The sequence below is a fragment of the Phyllobates terribilis genome, unplaced genomic scaffold, assembly GCF_046119375.1.
Source record: "Phyllobates terribilis strain yellow unplaced genomic scaffold, ASM4611937v1 Scaffold_3__8_contigs__length_932513732, whole genome shotgun sequence".
Lineage (NCBI taxonomy): Eukaryota > Metazoa > Chordata > Amphibia > Anura > Dendrobatidae > Phyllobates > Phyllobates terribilis.
Genome location: NW_027362763.1, coordinates 886311195 through 886326669, shown reverse-complemented (window position 1 = coordinate 886326669; position 15475 = coordinate 886311195). Strand labels below are relative to the sequence as shown.

At 42.2% G+C, this 15475-nt stretch overlaps 1 protein-coding gene and 1 long non-coding RNA gene across 2 annotated transcripts in view; both read left to right on the top strand.

Annotated features, from left to right (window-relative positions):
* SHPRH (SNF2 histone linker PHD RING helicase) overlaps positions 1-9675 on the top strand; it is a 117226-nt gene extending 107551 nt beyond the window's left edge. Inside the window, exon 30 of the mRNA XM_073672687.1 lies at positions 8445-9675. Coding sequence (XP_073528788.1) covers positions 8445-8538 — 94 coding nt within the window. The 3' untranslated portion in view covers positions 8539-9675. The remainder of the gene's footprint in view (positions 1-8444) is intronic.
* A 957-nt stretch (positions 9676-10632) lies between these two features.
* Positions 10633-15087, top strand: LOC141258386 (uncharacterized). Its single transcript, XR_012318317.1, has 3 exons — positions 10633-11948; positions 14036-14163; positions 14419-15087. It is a non-coding gene; the product is annotated as an uncharacterized lncRNA (long non-coding RNA).
* The last annotated feature ends 388 nt before the right edge of the window (positions 15088-15475 follow it).

Genomic DNA, 15475 nt, shown 5'->3' with positions numbered 1-15475 from the left:
TGGTACCTGGGTGTGGATGAGACTCTCCTCTCCTCCACACCCGGGTACCATCCGCACATTAGAACGCACCAATTACGCAAGTACAGATGCTGTCTTGCGGAATTGGCGCGTTCTAATGCAAGTCAATGGCGGCGAAATCGCCGCGTTTCCGCAAAATTAATTGACATGCTGCGGATTTTTGACCGCAGCGTTAACGCTGCGGAAAAATCCGCATCATGGGCACAGCACATGCGGATTTCCATTGGGGAACATTGCTTCCCTTCTACCATGCGTTTTTCATGCGTTTCCGCGGCGTTTACGCAACTGCAAAAACGCCGCGGAAACGCATGAAATACGCATCGTGTGAACACAGCCTGAGACAAATGACCACACACGAAGAACACCACCTATACCACCATAGATTGCTGCCAGCTTTGACTGCTCCTTTTAAGTGCTCAATATAACTGCAATTTATTATACTGAGCATTTTCTTATTCAGAAAGCTGCCAATCAGTGGTGTGAGCGGGGTCATACATAGCTCAGCATTCTGAGAACTGCTGGATCTGCAGCAGATAAAACAGGGATTTTATCAAAACTGCAGCATCCAGTAAGTGACACATCACTTGAATCAGAGTAACTATCCCTACATTATGCTGCTCTCAAATGGAATAACAAAAATCTGGTGACAAATTCCCTTTAAGAGCCTTGTTCAGATTTAATGTTTTGTTTTTTGTGTTAATATAAAACACGTTAATATGAATTAGAATTTATTCGATAAAGTGCTCTTTGAAAGTCAAAGGATATGGACACCTTTGATACCATTTTTTTATTTACCGTATTTTATAAGATGCACTTTTTTTCCCCCCAAGTTTTGAGGGAAAATTGAGGTGCGCCTTATAGACAGAATGTAGCTTGCCGGAGTGAGGGGAATGGCAGCAGCAGGAGTCGGGCGATACTGCAGGCGATGTTGCGGGTCCTGCGCTTGTAGAAGGGGATGTCTGGAGTTGCGACGCTGCATGTCCCAGGGTGGTAAAAGGGGGTGCTGGACGGTCCTCGGCAATGCGGGGGCTGCGCCTACATTTTGTGAAAGTCCAGAGCCCCCGCACTTCCATGTTCTCCATCCGGTGGACTCCGGGAAAATGGACGCCGGAGGCAGCGCCTGCGCAGATTAAGATCTCGGGAGACAAGATCTCAATCTGTGCAGGCGCCGTCTCCGGCAGCCATTTTCCCGGATTCCACCGAATGTAGAACATAGAAGTGCGGGGGCTCCGGACTTTCACAAAATGTCGGCAGAGCCCCTGCACCGGCGAGGACCATCCACCCTAGGACACGCAACGTCACACCTTGCGATGCAGGACTCGCAACATCACCCGCCTCCTGCCACCGAGCATTGCTGTGTAGCCCCGTCTTCCAGCCTGGGATGGGACTCCCAGCATCACCCCGCCGCGTTGCACCTTCGAACACCTCCTGTGTATAACATTTATATACTTATCCTACCTGCTTGTTCAGTCATAGGGGTGTGATCCTCGTATTCAGTCAGGGGCGGGTGCCGCCCACGTATTTGAATCTTGCTCCCGGTGAGCGCTGAAGCCAGTGTGGGACACTTGTGCAGTATGAGATGGCCAGGCAGTAAAGCTTGTAGCGCTGGGAGCCGCATGCGCTATGACGAGTGGTTCCCAGCTTTCACGGTGTGGGGCCGGAGCCGCTCGTCATAGCGCATGTGCAGTGAAGCTGGGAACTGCACAGCGCACGCGCGGGGAGCCACTCGTCATAGTGCATGCGGTTTCCAGCGCTACAAGCTTTGCTGCCTGGCCATCTCATACTGCACAAGTGTCCAACACTGGCTTCAGCGCTCGCCGGGAGCAAGATTCAAATACATGGGCACATTGCATCACTAACAAAGCTATGGGGGCAGTATACATAGTAGATAAGACATGACAGGTTCCCTTTAAAAATGTTGCACCATTTTCCTTTTTTAGCCCCTGTTTTCTACTGTCTTTTGCTGGCTGCAGAATGGATGACTTGAGAATCTATCAGTGAGTTAGCTCTGATGAGGAGTTTATATTTTCTTTTACCCGTTGTTTTTTTTTGTTTTTTTCTAAGCTGCTGATTAATGACCACTGACCACATCAAAGTTCAACTGAACTTTGCAGTCATGTATTAGCAGAGAGGAGCTCAGAAAAAGACGAAAATGACCAGCTCTTCTGTCAGATTCTCAATTAACTCATTGAGCAGCCAGCAATGTAAAAAGAAACAAGGTTGTAAATACCAAACTGTTCTATTTTTTTTTGTTGAAATATTAACTTTGTTATTCTTGTTCTGCATATCATAAATAGTCAGAATACAGTAATAAGAATAATGTCTAGATGTGATATTGCTAGATATAAAAAGCAGTAGAAAAAAAGTGTTTAAAGTCCATGTGCAGAAATTAGATTGACATAACAGATACCAAGGCCAAAATCAATATATTTATCACGTATGAACAAGGTCCTCTGAGATAAATATAATTTATTCAACCTCCTAGAACTTACTTTCCTGGAAAATCAGAAATACTAATGATAAACTAGACCCTATGGCAGAATGGGAGCCTGAGACTTTTGTCCCAAATGTTGTGGAATTTTGCAGGGTGATGCCGGTGATCCATTCAGTTCTGGTTGGAGATTGAGCCGCCAGTCACTTCCTCACCACTTTCTTTGAATAATATAGAGATTCTGTCGGAAAGGTATGCATGTACCGTATCTTGACTCGCATGCTTCCAAATCAATATATAGTAAACCTTTTTTGGGGCAGATGGGAATCAGGGATCCCTTTTGTCTTTTAAAAATGTAATCACCTGCTCCCAAAAACCCAGTATCCGCGGACCACTCCAAATGAGGTGGAAGAAAGTGCCAGCAGCTGTTAGACATTTGGGCCATTCGATCAGGTCTAAACCTAGCTATTCTTGAAGTAGTGTACTGCGCTCTATGTAGGATGTAGAATTGTGTAAGACGTTCGTTATGATTTGAAGAAACTACTTTTGGTGAGGTTATTGCCCCCTCCCTTTCCTCTTCTGTTAATTGTCCCACGTCTGTCTCCTACTTCTCCCTTAACCCCTTCGCAACCCTGGGATTTTCCGTTTTTTTAATTTTCGTTTTTTGCTCCCCTTGTTCCCAGGGCCATAGCGTTTTTATTTTTTGGTCAATATGGTCGTGTGAGGGCTTATTTTTTGCGGGCCAAGTTGTACTTTTGAACGACATTACTGGTTTTACCATATCGTGTATGGGAAAACGGGAAAAAAATTCCAAGTGCGGTGAAATTGCAAAAAAAAGTGCAATACCACAGATGTTTTTTTTTTTACCACGTTCACTGAATGCTAAAACTGACCTGCCATTCTTATTCTCCCGGTCATTACGAGTTCGTAGACACCAAACATGTATAGGTTCTTTTTTATTTAAGTGGTGAAAAAAAATTCCAAAGTTTGCTAAAAAAAAAAAAAGGCGCCATTTTCCAAGACGCGTATCGTCTCCATTTTTCGGGATCTGGGGCCGAGTGAGGGCTTATTTTTTGCGTGCCGAGCTGAAGTTTTTATTGATACCATTTTGGGGTAGATCTGATGTTTTGGTCGTCCGTTATTGCATTTTATTGCAATGTTGCGGTGATCAAAAAACGTAATTCTGGCGTTTAGAATTTTTTTCTTTTTACGCCATTTACCGATCGAATTAATTCTTTTTCTATATTGATTGGGCGATTCTGAACGCGGTGATACCACGTATGTGTATGTGGGTTTTTTATTATTATTTTTATTTTTTAAAAACTTTTTTTTTTCACTTTTTGCTTGCTTCTATAGTCTCCATAGGAGACTAGAAGCAGCACTTGTCTGATCGCGTCTGCTACATAGAGGAGATGAACAGATCACCTCTATGTAGCAGAAATGGTCCTGTGCTATGAGCGCCGACCACTAGGTGGCGCTCATAGCGATCAGCACATGACAACCACAGGGGTCTGCTGCAGACCCAGGGTTGTCATGCCCATGCATCGGTAACCCGCGATCACGGGGTCACCGATGGGCGTGGTAAGTGACGCGCTTGCAGCGCGGCGATGTTAAATGCCGCTGTCAGAGATTGACAGTGGCATTTAACATGTTAACAGCCGCGGGTGGATCGCGATTCCACCCGCGGCTGTTGCGGGCACATGTCAGCTGTAATAAGCAGCTGACATGTGCCCGGTTCAGTGTGGGCTCAGCTCCGGAGCCCGCGCTGAACAGGGGGTTACAGCCTGGTATGTACTAATATGCCACAGGCTGTAAAGGGTTTAAAGGGGTATTCCCATCTCCAAGATCCTATCCCAATATGTAGTAGATGTAATAATAATAATATTAGCAAATACCTCCAGTTAGAAATGTAGTATAGTTCTTCTGATTCGCTATGTCGCTTACCCCATGTGCCGGGCATTGCAGTAACTTAGGTATCCATGGTTATGACCATACAGTGACAGTTAGTTAGCAGTTAGTGGTTGTAACCATAGATATCTAAACTACTGCAATGCCCTGCACATGCGGTAAGCGACATAACGAATCAGAATAACTATATTACCTTACTAATTGAAAATATTTGCTAATATTATTATTACACCCACTACATATTGGGATAGGATCTTGGAGTTGGGAATACCCCTTCACACCGCAGCCCTTTTTAGTTTTTGCGCTTTCGTTTTTTGCTCCCCTTCTTCCCAGAGCCATAACTATTTTTTGTCAGAATGGCCTTGTGAGGGATTGTTTTTTGTGGGACAAGTTTGTTCTTTTCAACGATACCATTGGTTTTACCATATCATATACTGGAAAACGGGAAAAAAATTCCAAGTGCAGTGAAATTGAAAAAAAAATGCAATTCCACAATTGTTTTTTGGAGTTTTATTTTACTATGTTCGATAAACGCTAAAATTGACCTGCCGTTATGATTTTCCAGTTGATTATGAGTTCGTAGATACCAGACATGTATAAGTTCTTTTTTATTTGAATGGAGCTTGACTGCGGCATTTAACATGTTAACAGCCGTGGGTGGATCGCGATTCCACCCGCGGCTGTTAGGGGCACATGACAGCTGTACAGATCAGCTGTCACGTGCCCGGAAAGGTGCGGGCTCATCGCCGGGGCCTGCATTAAAAAGGGGGAGGCACATGTCGTGAACGGGTTAAAAGTAATAGGGGAAGATTCCCTAAACTTGGTTCTGCAGGTTAATAAAAATGTTTTGTTTGGTTTTTTTTATGAACTCCTTGGTGGCCGAGCCAATTTTGACCTTGATGACCAAGCCAAATGTTTGAAATCTGACCAGTGTCACTTTTTGTGGTGATAACTCTGGAACACTTCCACATATACCAGTGAATCTGGGTTTGTTTTTTCGTGACACATTGTACTTTATGTTAGTGGTAAATTTAGGTCAATAAGTGCAAAACATATTTGGGAAAATATTGGAATTTTGGTGAAAATTTTGAATTATTTTAAATTTTCAAATGTTTCCAATTGTTATACCCTTAAACTAGGTTGTCATGCTGTACAAAATAATTAATAAATAACATTTCTCATATGTCTTCTTTACATCTTCATCATTTTTCAAACATAATTTTATTTTGTTAGAATTTTAGAAGGATTAAAAGTTAAGCAGCAATTTCTCATTTTTTCAAGACATTTACAAAACCTGTTTAAGGGCCCTATTCAGATTTAAATATACTTTGCGGTGCCTATATATTGGAAACTCCACAAAAGTGATGCCATCTTAAAAACTGCACCCCTCAAATACTTCAAAACTGCTGTCAGGAAATAAAATAAACCCTTCAGGTGCAACACAGGAATTAATACAAACTGGAATGAAAAAATAATAATTTTTATTCTAAAATGTTGCTTTAGCCCTCATTTTTTCACTTTTACAAGGAATAGCACAAGAAAATGGACCCCAAAATGTGTTGTTCATTTTCTTCCGAGTGCTCTGATACTTCAACATGTGGTCAGAAACCTCTATTTGGACAAAGGCAGAGCTCAGAAGGGAAGGACCACCATTTCCATTTTGGAAAACAAATGTGGCTGAAATAGATAAAGGGCGCCATGTCGCATTTGCAGGGCCCCCAAGATGCCTTGACAGCTGAAACCCCCAACAAGTAAGCCCATGTTGGAAACTGTCCTTAAGGATTTTATCCAGGGGTATAGTGAGCATTGTGAACCCACAGATGCTACACCGAATTTGATTACATTAGGTCGTCATATTAAAATTTTCATTTTTTTTTTTTTTGCACGAAAATATTGCTTTATCCTCAAATTTTTCATTTGCAAGAGGAAACACAAAAAAGTGGACCCAACAATTTGTTACCCACTTTCCTCTCAGTACGGCAATACCCCACATGTAGTCAAAAAGTTCTGACTCCATTAGCCGAGCCCCTGATGTGCCAGAAAAGCAGAAACCCTCCCAGGTGACCCCACATTGGAAACTTTAGTGCTTAAGAAATTCACCTAGAGGGAGTAGTGAGTATTTTGAACCCATAGGTGCATCACAGAATTTAATAACATTGGGACGTGGAAATATAACACTTTAGTGGTAAAATGTTATTTGCTGCATATTTGTCAGTTACACAAGGGTTAATAGGTGAAACTGGACCCCATAATTTATTGCGCAATTTCTTCTGCCCCATATGTCATCAGCAATTACTGTTAGGCCACACGTCAGGGCTGGGAAGGAAGGAGCGCTATTTGGCTTTTGGAGCACATATTTTGCCAGAATAGTTTGCGGGTGACATTTGCGGAGCCCAAAGGTGTCAGAACAGCAGAAAAAAACAAAAGTGACCCCATTGAAAAAATTACACCCCTCAATAAGTTAATCTACTGCCGTAGTGAGTATTTTGTAACATCCACGCCAGGCTTTATTCTGAAGAATGGCAAATATACCAGTTTAGTGCCCATTGTTCCCCCATATTGTAGCGGCTCCATACATTGTGCCCAGCTTGTGCTTCTGGTGACACACACCCCATAAGTTGTTAATTGGGCTCTCCCCACTACAATAATGCCAAACATGGCCGCTTACTGTGGTTTAGGCACCGTGGGACTCAGAAGGAGGGGTGCATTTGGATTTAGGAGTGCAGAGTTCACTGGATTTTATTTGAGGGGGCAAGAGTCATGACGCTTTTCCAGAATCTTTGTTCCACCAATTATGTGAGACCCCTATAGTTCCTGTGAAATATGACGGACCTGAGTGGGGGCTGGTTTTGTGCAGGATAAGTTAGGGTTTTTGTTGGTTACATTTTGTGGTACATAACATTTATTTGATCACTTTCACTATAAGGCTGGGATCACATTCTTGTGTTCTACTCTGAGCACTTACCTTGAGGTTCACGTTTAAATCCCACAAAAATGCGATTCAGATGAATCCCCCGACTTAACCACCCACTTATGAGGCAGATGTAGACACTTTAGACTCTGTCTGGTCTCTGTTCCACTGGTGTCACGTTATTTTAGGTGTCGTTTTAACGCACAAGTGTGGGCGACCACTGATTTGTGCACTCCTAAAAATATGGATACACGGGCACACTTGTGGGCTAAAAAGACACCTAAAATAATGTTGTACCAGTGGAACAGAGACCAGATAGAGTCCAATGTGACTACATCTGCCTCATAAGTGAGTGGTTACCTCGGGGGTTTTGTCTGAATCGCGGTTTTGGAGATTTACACAAATACCCCGTTGTAAACACTCAGCAGAGAGCACAGGATAGATGTGAGCCGATCCTTGTTCTGATTTTTGGGAGGCAGAATGAACAAATAGACAGCAGTACAAGAATAGTTCTTTATTTTTGCGGGGTTCACCGTGTGGTATGAGTGATAAGGCAACTTTATTTTTTGGGTCGGTGTGATTACAGTGATACCACATTTATATAGGTTTTTATGTTTTGTTGCTTCACACACTAAAAATGCTTTTTTACAAAAAAATATTTTTTTCTTTGCCATATTCTGAGAGCTGCAACTTTATTTTTTGGCAACCAGAGTTGTATGAGGGCTTATTTTTTGCGCGGCAAGTTGAATATTTTTTGGGTACATAACGTTTTTTTATTGCTTTTAAGGCTGTGTGCCCACGATGCGATTTTTTTTAAGCGTTTCCGCAGCGGCAAAAACGCATGGTAGAAGGCCTGCCATGTTCCCCAATGATAATCCGCATGTGCTGTGCACATGCTGCGGAAATTTCCGCTGCGGATTATCATTGCGGAAAAAAACGCAGCACTACCAATTATTTTGCGGAAGCGCTGCGTTTTCGCCGCCATTGACTTGCATTGGAAAGCATGGATTCCGCATCACTGTATATGTAGATGCGCGTTCCAATGTGCGGATGGTACCCGGGTGTGGAGGAGAGGAGACTCTCATCCAGACCCAGGTACCATAGAACCTGTAAAAAAAAGAATAAAATTAGTATATTAACCTTTTTAACCACAATGTTTCCTTATTTGGTTTTCAGTCATACAAGTACATCGATGAAACAGTCTGAAGCCTCCGTCCTGACTGTTGCCGACCTTGCTGACCTGTTTTCTGAGGCGGGAGAACTGGAGTAATTCTGAAAGACATGAACTGCCACCAAGAGACATTCCCGGAACAGAGCACATTCAGTGTATTTTCTTTAGTGTGCACTTATAGGACCACCAGGGACTTTGTGTATAAATTACAGTGTTGTAACTCCTTTCTCTGCAGAAATCAGTGTATGTTTGTATCGGTGAGATGTTATGGAACACACTTCAACTTTTAGCAATATTTTCTATTCCGTGGACTTATTTATAAGTCTACATTGCAAATTTTAGGCTGAAACTTGTTTTGATCTAACTGTAAAGGCTTTGTGCTCTTTGAGAAAACTCTTCCATACCCATTTTCACGAAGTCTAAGGCTACGTACAGATGGAGGGTTTTTTTGAGGCGGTCAAAGACATGTTTTTCAATTTTAAACCACTTCAGGAAGCGAAAAAAATATCTACCCCAGAAACTCACCAAAGAAGGCACATTTTCTGAAACTGTTTTAAAGAGTCTTGGAAGACCATTTTTTTTCTAGAAGCATTTTCTCCTATGGTAGATAAGACATCGCCAGAGGTGCCTAGCGGCAGCTAACTCCACTCTACCTGAGCTGATCGAGCATGACTTAGGGGGTCTGAAGGCATATCTGTTGCCCGAATGAGACCCACAGCTATGTACGTAGCTGGTTGTGGCCACCTTTATGGTACCTTTCTAATCTTTATTAATAACCTCCACACAGAGAAGGGACTATCCCAGTTGGATTCCCAGATTACTACCCTCCATTTCCAATTCCCGAGTAGACTCTAATTGCCAATAGGTGTGTCTGGAAAGACTGGTCTATCCTAACCTATGCATTTCTATCAGCTGTCAAGAGTCAATACCAGTTAGGCGGTTAAAGATGGCCAGACGTATCAGCTACATAGAAACATGAATGATTGATGTCAGGAAAAGATCATATAGTTTGTCTAGGCTGCCCTTTATTATTTTTATTTTAGGGTAGAAATGTTTATCCTAGGTGGTTCTACTGTTAATGTTTCAACCAGATCTGCCACAAGATTCTTCCAAGCATCTACTACTCTTTCAGTAAAATAATATTTTCTGACATTGATTCTGAACTTCCGTCCACCTAATTTCAGATTGTGTCCCCTTGTTATTGTAAGAGTTTATTAAAAACATTTTCTTCCTGAACCTTGTTGAAACATATTTAAAGGTTTTGATCTGCGCACGCCGATACAGGTACACTGGCGTAGTTCCGGGTGGGCCCCCTCAGAGCGCAGGGCCCGGGGCCACTGCCCCTCTGCTCCCCCAGTAGCTGCTACTCTACTGAGCATCACATAAGAGCGACAACAAAGGGTATTGCCGTATGTGTCTGAGTGCAACAATTCAATAGATACTTATTTCATCAAGCTCCTTTGTGGAGAAAATCAGCTTTTTATCAACATGGAAATTAGTCTGCAGTGCACTGAGTGGCATATTGATGGGCTAGCAGTCCCTGGCTTCTCTTCATTTCTCCCTTCCCTGCTCCACCCTAGCTGATTGATTGACAGCAAAGAGAGAGACTGTTGAATGTGACATTATCTATGCTCCCAGCCAAAATCTCGCAGGACTTGTGTCATTCTTTTTCCCTGAGCAAAGCATTTCCCTATATGGAAAAGCACACTGTGTATGCAGCAACTCGGAGAATAGCACCGCAGCACAAGATTTCAGCCAGCAGCAGGAATGGCTTCACGGACAACTGGTTCTGCCTCCGTTGTCAATCATGCATCAAGTGACCGGAAGTGCATTAACACATCGCTATTGCATTTGCAGACAAATTTGCATATGGATTAAAAGCAGGATTTTGCCTCAGTGGTTCAAGACAAAAATGGTGTCATTGGTTACATGCTGACTAGGGTTGAGCGAGTATCTTCTGTCCGAGTATGCTCGGGCCGAGCTCCGAGTATTTATAGCTGCTCGGTGATATGGTTGAATCCCTCCCGTGTGCATGATTTGCAACTGTTTGTCAGCTTTATTACATGTGAGGAATGTGTAAGAAATAGACATTCCTCACATGTAATAAAACTGTCAAACAGTTGCAAATCATGCACACGGGAGCGATTCAACCATATCACCGAGCAGCTGTAAATACTCTGAGCTCGGCCCGAGCATACTCGGCGAAAGGGTTAACAGAACATACTCGCTCAACACTAATGCTGACCTATATTACAGGGCTGTGGAGGTGGATTCGGAGTCCGTATAAAATGGACCGACTCCTAAAATATATAATAAATTGGGTACAGTAGTTCAATGCAGGATGTGCTGTAAATGTTTTCATAAGAATTTGGGAATGTTATTGAATGTCCTATAAGTGTCTGTTCTGTTCCTGATCTAAGGATCTCGGCTTTTAGTTGAGATGAATCTGTGTTGCACTTTATGTACACGCTCAGTAGTGAGTACTGTGGAATATGAGTTGGACTCGGAAGTCAGGGAAATTGAGGAGTCTGACTTGGAGGTTTGGCTTGTCTATATTTACAAATTGCCGTAAAGCAAATAAGCCCTAAGTAAAGGTTCTGTGATTATTAAAAAGTTAATATGTGTTATCTACTGTATTTATCACCTTATCAGTTTGTGTTGGTCCTTCCTTGTAGCAATTTTCAAATACTGGGTTAAAGCTTTTAGTTAATACTACTATTAGCCAATCAATTGGGGAGACTCACAGCCAGAGAAGGAGATAGATATTATTGGTATGAAATATCTCCTAATGGACAAATGTCTCACAGGAATTTAGCACTGACCTCTTTCCAGGAAAGAATCTCTCCTTCAGCCTCAATCTCATGCATACTGACTTTTGATCTTATATAACCAGTACATCAGGTTAGTAATATTAGTAATCTGATCAGATAACAGCTGGCTCACTCTGATTATAGTATCACAAAGCATTCAGTATTTGGTGTGGCCGCGGACCAACACCTCATTGATTAGTGTGGACCAACTCTCAAGCGTTGCTAATAAAAATGATCAGCTGCCTCCCCAACTAGTTTCACCAACACTGGCTTCATCAGGGACTTTGTTGCGTCTGGTAATGGAGGCCTTGACCGAATCACAGGAATCATGAAATCAGAGAATTGTCATGAGATTTTAGAGCGAAATGTCCTACCCAGTGTAAGAATACTTGGTTTGAGTCGAAGATCATGAGTCCTCAGCAAGACAATGACCCAAAGCACACATCCAAAAGTATACAGGGATGGTTGAAAAAGAAAAAAATTGACTGTTTTAAAATGGCCAGCAATGAGTCCTGACCTTGATCCCATAGAAAATCTTTGGAGTGAGCTGAAATCTGCCATTGGGAAAATGAACCCTGCAAACATTCAAGAGCTTGAACAAACTGCAAAGGAAGAGTGGGAGAAAATTCCATCTGAGAAGTGCAAGAAGCTTATAGATGGCTACAAGAAACATTTGGAGGCTGTTATCAATACCAAAAGGTGAGTAACCAAGTATTAGGGGTACCTTTATTGCTTCACATGCTGTTTATTCTGTTTCTTCTTTGAAATTGCAACGTGGAAGTTGAAAAACAATGTTTTATTGTTGTATTACTTTGGACCACTAATTAAAAAATCCTGAGGATATAACTTTGGTACATTCCCATATATTTCTGAAGATATTGTAGTCTATGAAAAAAATGAAGGCGTGCCAATAATGGTGAGCACAGCATTGTATTCACTGCAAAACAGTCATTACAAGGAATATTGTTACCTGCCTGATGGAGATGGAGACTGATCCTATCCTTAACTCCTACTCAGCGGTAGCATCAAGGGGGCACATAAAAGCAAAATAATTATGAAACGGGTATTTTTCTGTAGTAACACTAAATTTCTTCAAAATAGCAAATAATTACATTTTTGGACTTTAATCCTCAACATATAGGATTTGTATAATTTTCCAAATGTTATTAAAGGTGGAAAAAAATAATCCATCATGTTAAATATCTGATTGTAACGTTTTGAAGTTTGCACACAACCTGTTTTAAGAATATTTGGGTATAGTATGAACTTGTATTATGTCACTGTATGCCACATAAATGGTCAATAACAACTTAGTTATTGCTTCTTTAATCCCTTACAAATATGTGGTCTTTTTCTTTATGGTTTAGGCCTTATTCACAGGTCCACATTTGAAATAGCACAGTAATGCAGTACGGATGACATTTGTGACATGCACAGAACAGAAATGAACATGGGTGTTCTTGAATGCACACTAGGAGGCGCTATCACCTTACATATGCAAAGCGTTATTGAGGCCTTTAATAAAGCTACATGACATGGATAATTAGTGGGAAGAAATGTTTTATTAATTTTCAGGACTTGTAAAAACTCTTGTTAGCACACTGAAGCTGTGATTTATTGAAGATTGACATCCATGTATTACAATACTGCACTGTCACCTTACGTTCTGCTACATTGATCATCCTTACAGCACTTGGGTCTCTGGTAGGAGTGTGAGGACTTTAGTGTGCATGTGGCTGAGACGGGCTGGTGTAAGTGTTGGCAATGTATACATTGGTGTGGAATATGTTGATACAATAAAATCTGCAGGTCCTTAACTGCTAAACCTTTACAATAACAGAAAGCAGACAAACCACACAGTCACCTTTTTTGTGACTGAAGCATTACGACGCCATCGCTAGGATCCTACGATATGGGGCTCCAGACCCTAGTGTTTCATTCTAGTAAGGAGTATATAAGGAAGTACTAATGGTGCGTTGTGTGGCCATCTCTTGGATCCAATCTATGGGGGGCTCCTGATCTTAGTGTGCCACTAGTAAGGCCTCATTCATTTGTTGGTTTTTCATATACGTTCTATCCGTGATTTTCATAGATAGAACACATACCCATTAAAGTCTTTGGTGCCATTTACATGTCTATTTTTGGGAGAGAAAAAATCAGATACTTATCTTTTTTTTTAATCTGAGTTACAAATAAAAATTGCACATGCAAGTCTAAGGGGCAATAAAATTCACGGACAGCACATGGATACAATCATTGTGCTGTCCGTGACTAACGTAACGAATAGAAGTATTGACATTTATTTCATACGTGAAAATCACTGATGTAATACTGACAATACACATGACACAGGTAACATTTTTTTATGTAAGTGAAAAGTCACTGACGTCTGAATAATGCCTTAGGAGTAAATAAGCTGAATAAGTGGCTATGATTGCCAGTTCCTGAGTTGCTGTCTTCATGGACGTTTTATGAGGTAGTCAAACACGTGCTTTTTTTCAGCAACTCACATAAACTAAAATAAAGAGCGAAATTTACTTGCATGGCCTCTACTGCAAACGGGAGAATGACACCTTATTAAGCGTCATATCTGGGAAAGGGCAGGTGGGGCATTTGCCCTGGGTGCAGCCGGCAAGGGGGCCACATTGGGTTGCTAGATGTAGTCAGATGTGCCTCCCAAGTGGCTGCATTTTGCCCTTCTACAGATTGACTGTCAAGCTCACAGCCGGCTCAGAGTAGATGTAACATGCCAGCTCCCTGTATTAAATTGTACTTGTATCTTTCAGGCACGTGTAGAATTGAAATCCTTACTTCTTGCACTTTCGGGTCAAGGCAAAGTCAGCAGCATGATCAGGTCTGCTGATCACACCGCTGACGTCACTCTTGCATCGCAGAGGATGTGATCAGCGACAAGGTAAGTATGAAAATGGCAGGTGGGGCACTTGTCCAAGGCACAGCCAGCATTGTTGCTGTCGGGCTGCCTGATGAGGTGGTCCAAGGTGTCTCCCAGTTTTCATGTAGTGACAAGGGACTGTTCACACCTACCCTGTCCCTCGGGGCACAAGAGGCTATCCCTGTCCCCCGGATTACCCTGGATGGTGGTTATGCCGGGGTCTCGTTCTTTGCTATGTTCCTAACTTAACCCTTATCTGTTTCCTTACCCACACAGGGAGGTGTGGAGGCGAAGTGTATTGGAAAATACTAACCAGACAGACAGGAATAAAACAGAGATAAAAGAAAACTACAATCATACAAATACATTCACAAAACAAGAGAGTGGGAAACGGGAGGAATAGGAGGAACAAACCAAATGGGAGAGGATAAGGATAAACACGCAAACCAACTTCACGAAGAAATCTCCGAAAACGAGGAAGTGAAAAACTATCACTGGCAACTTCCAAGTGCCAGTGGCGAGCATATATACCAGAGGGGATTGACCAACACAGAACAGCTGAGGCAATTCAGGATGGAGTGCTCCAGGAGATCAACTGAACTGATTAACCCTTGCATTGACAGAGCAAGGAAGACCTGCACTGTTTAAAAGATGGTGAAGCAGTTCTAATTAGTGAAGAAGTTTGTGTAACCAGACGCCGCAATCTTCTGGCCCCTCTCTGTCGCAGTTTCCCCGTGACACCAGGTGGCTGCATTTTGCTGGCCTTCGGAGTGGGATTTGGCCGCTCTGCAAGCGTGTTGTCACATCATCAGCTATCAAGGAGAACATGTTAAACATGTTTGAGGAGACAGTAAGGGGAGTGTAAGGCACACAGTATAGTGACTAGTTAGTGTGGGGGGGGGCAATACAGAAAGGGGACAGTCTGGGGGGAGAAATGTGTGAGGGGACAGTATGGGGGAAGAACATTTTTCGCTAGATTCGCCTCTGCTTTATTTTCCCAATTGGTTTGATTCCTGGAAGTGCAAGTGATACCTGTAATACATTTATGTTACATACAATCTGAGACATTTATGGCATATTGAAAGTAATTACCCCTTTAAATTTTATTGCGGTCTTTGGATTGATTCCAACTGACAGTATAGCCGTCAGCCTAGAAAAGATTGTGCAACCTTTGTCTGTGTTTGCATGTCTCCCAATTTCCCCCCAAAAGATGATGTTGGGGAAGATAAAAGTGAGGCAATTTGAGTTAAAACGTCAAACTTTTTTGCTCTCCAGGAGATATTCTGCTGCCAGAGCTACCTGGCAGTGGTTTTCTCCACTATCCCATTAAAAA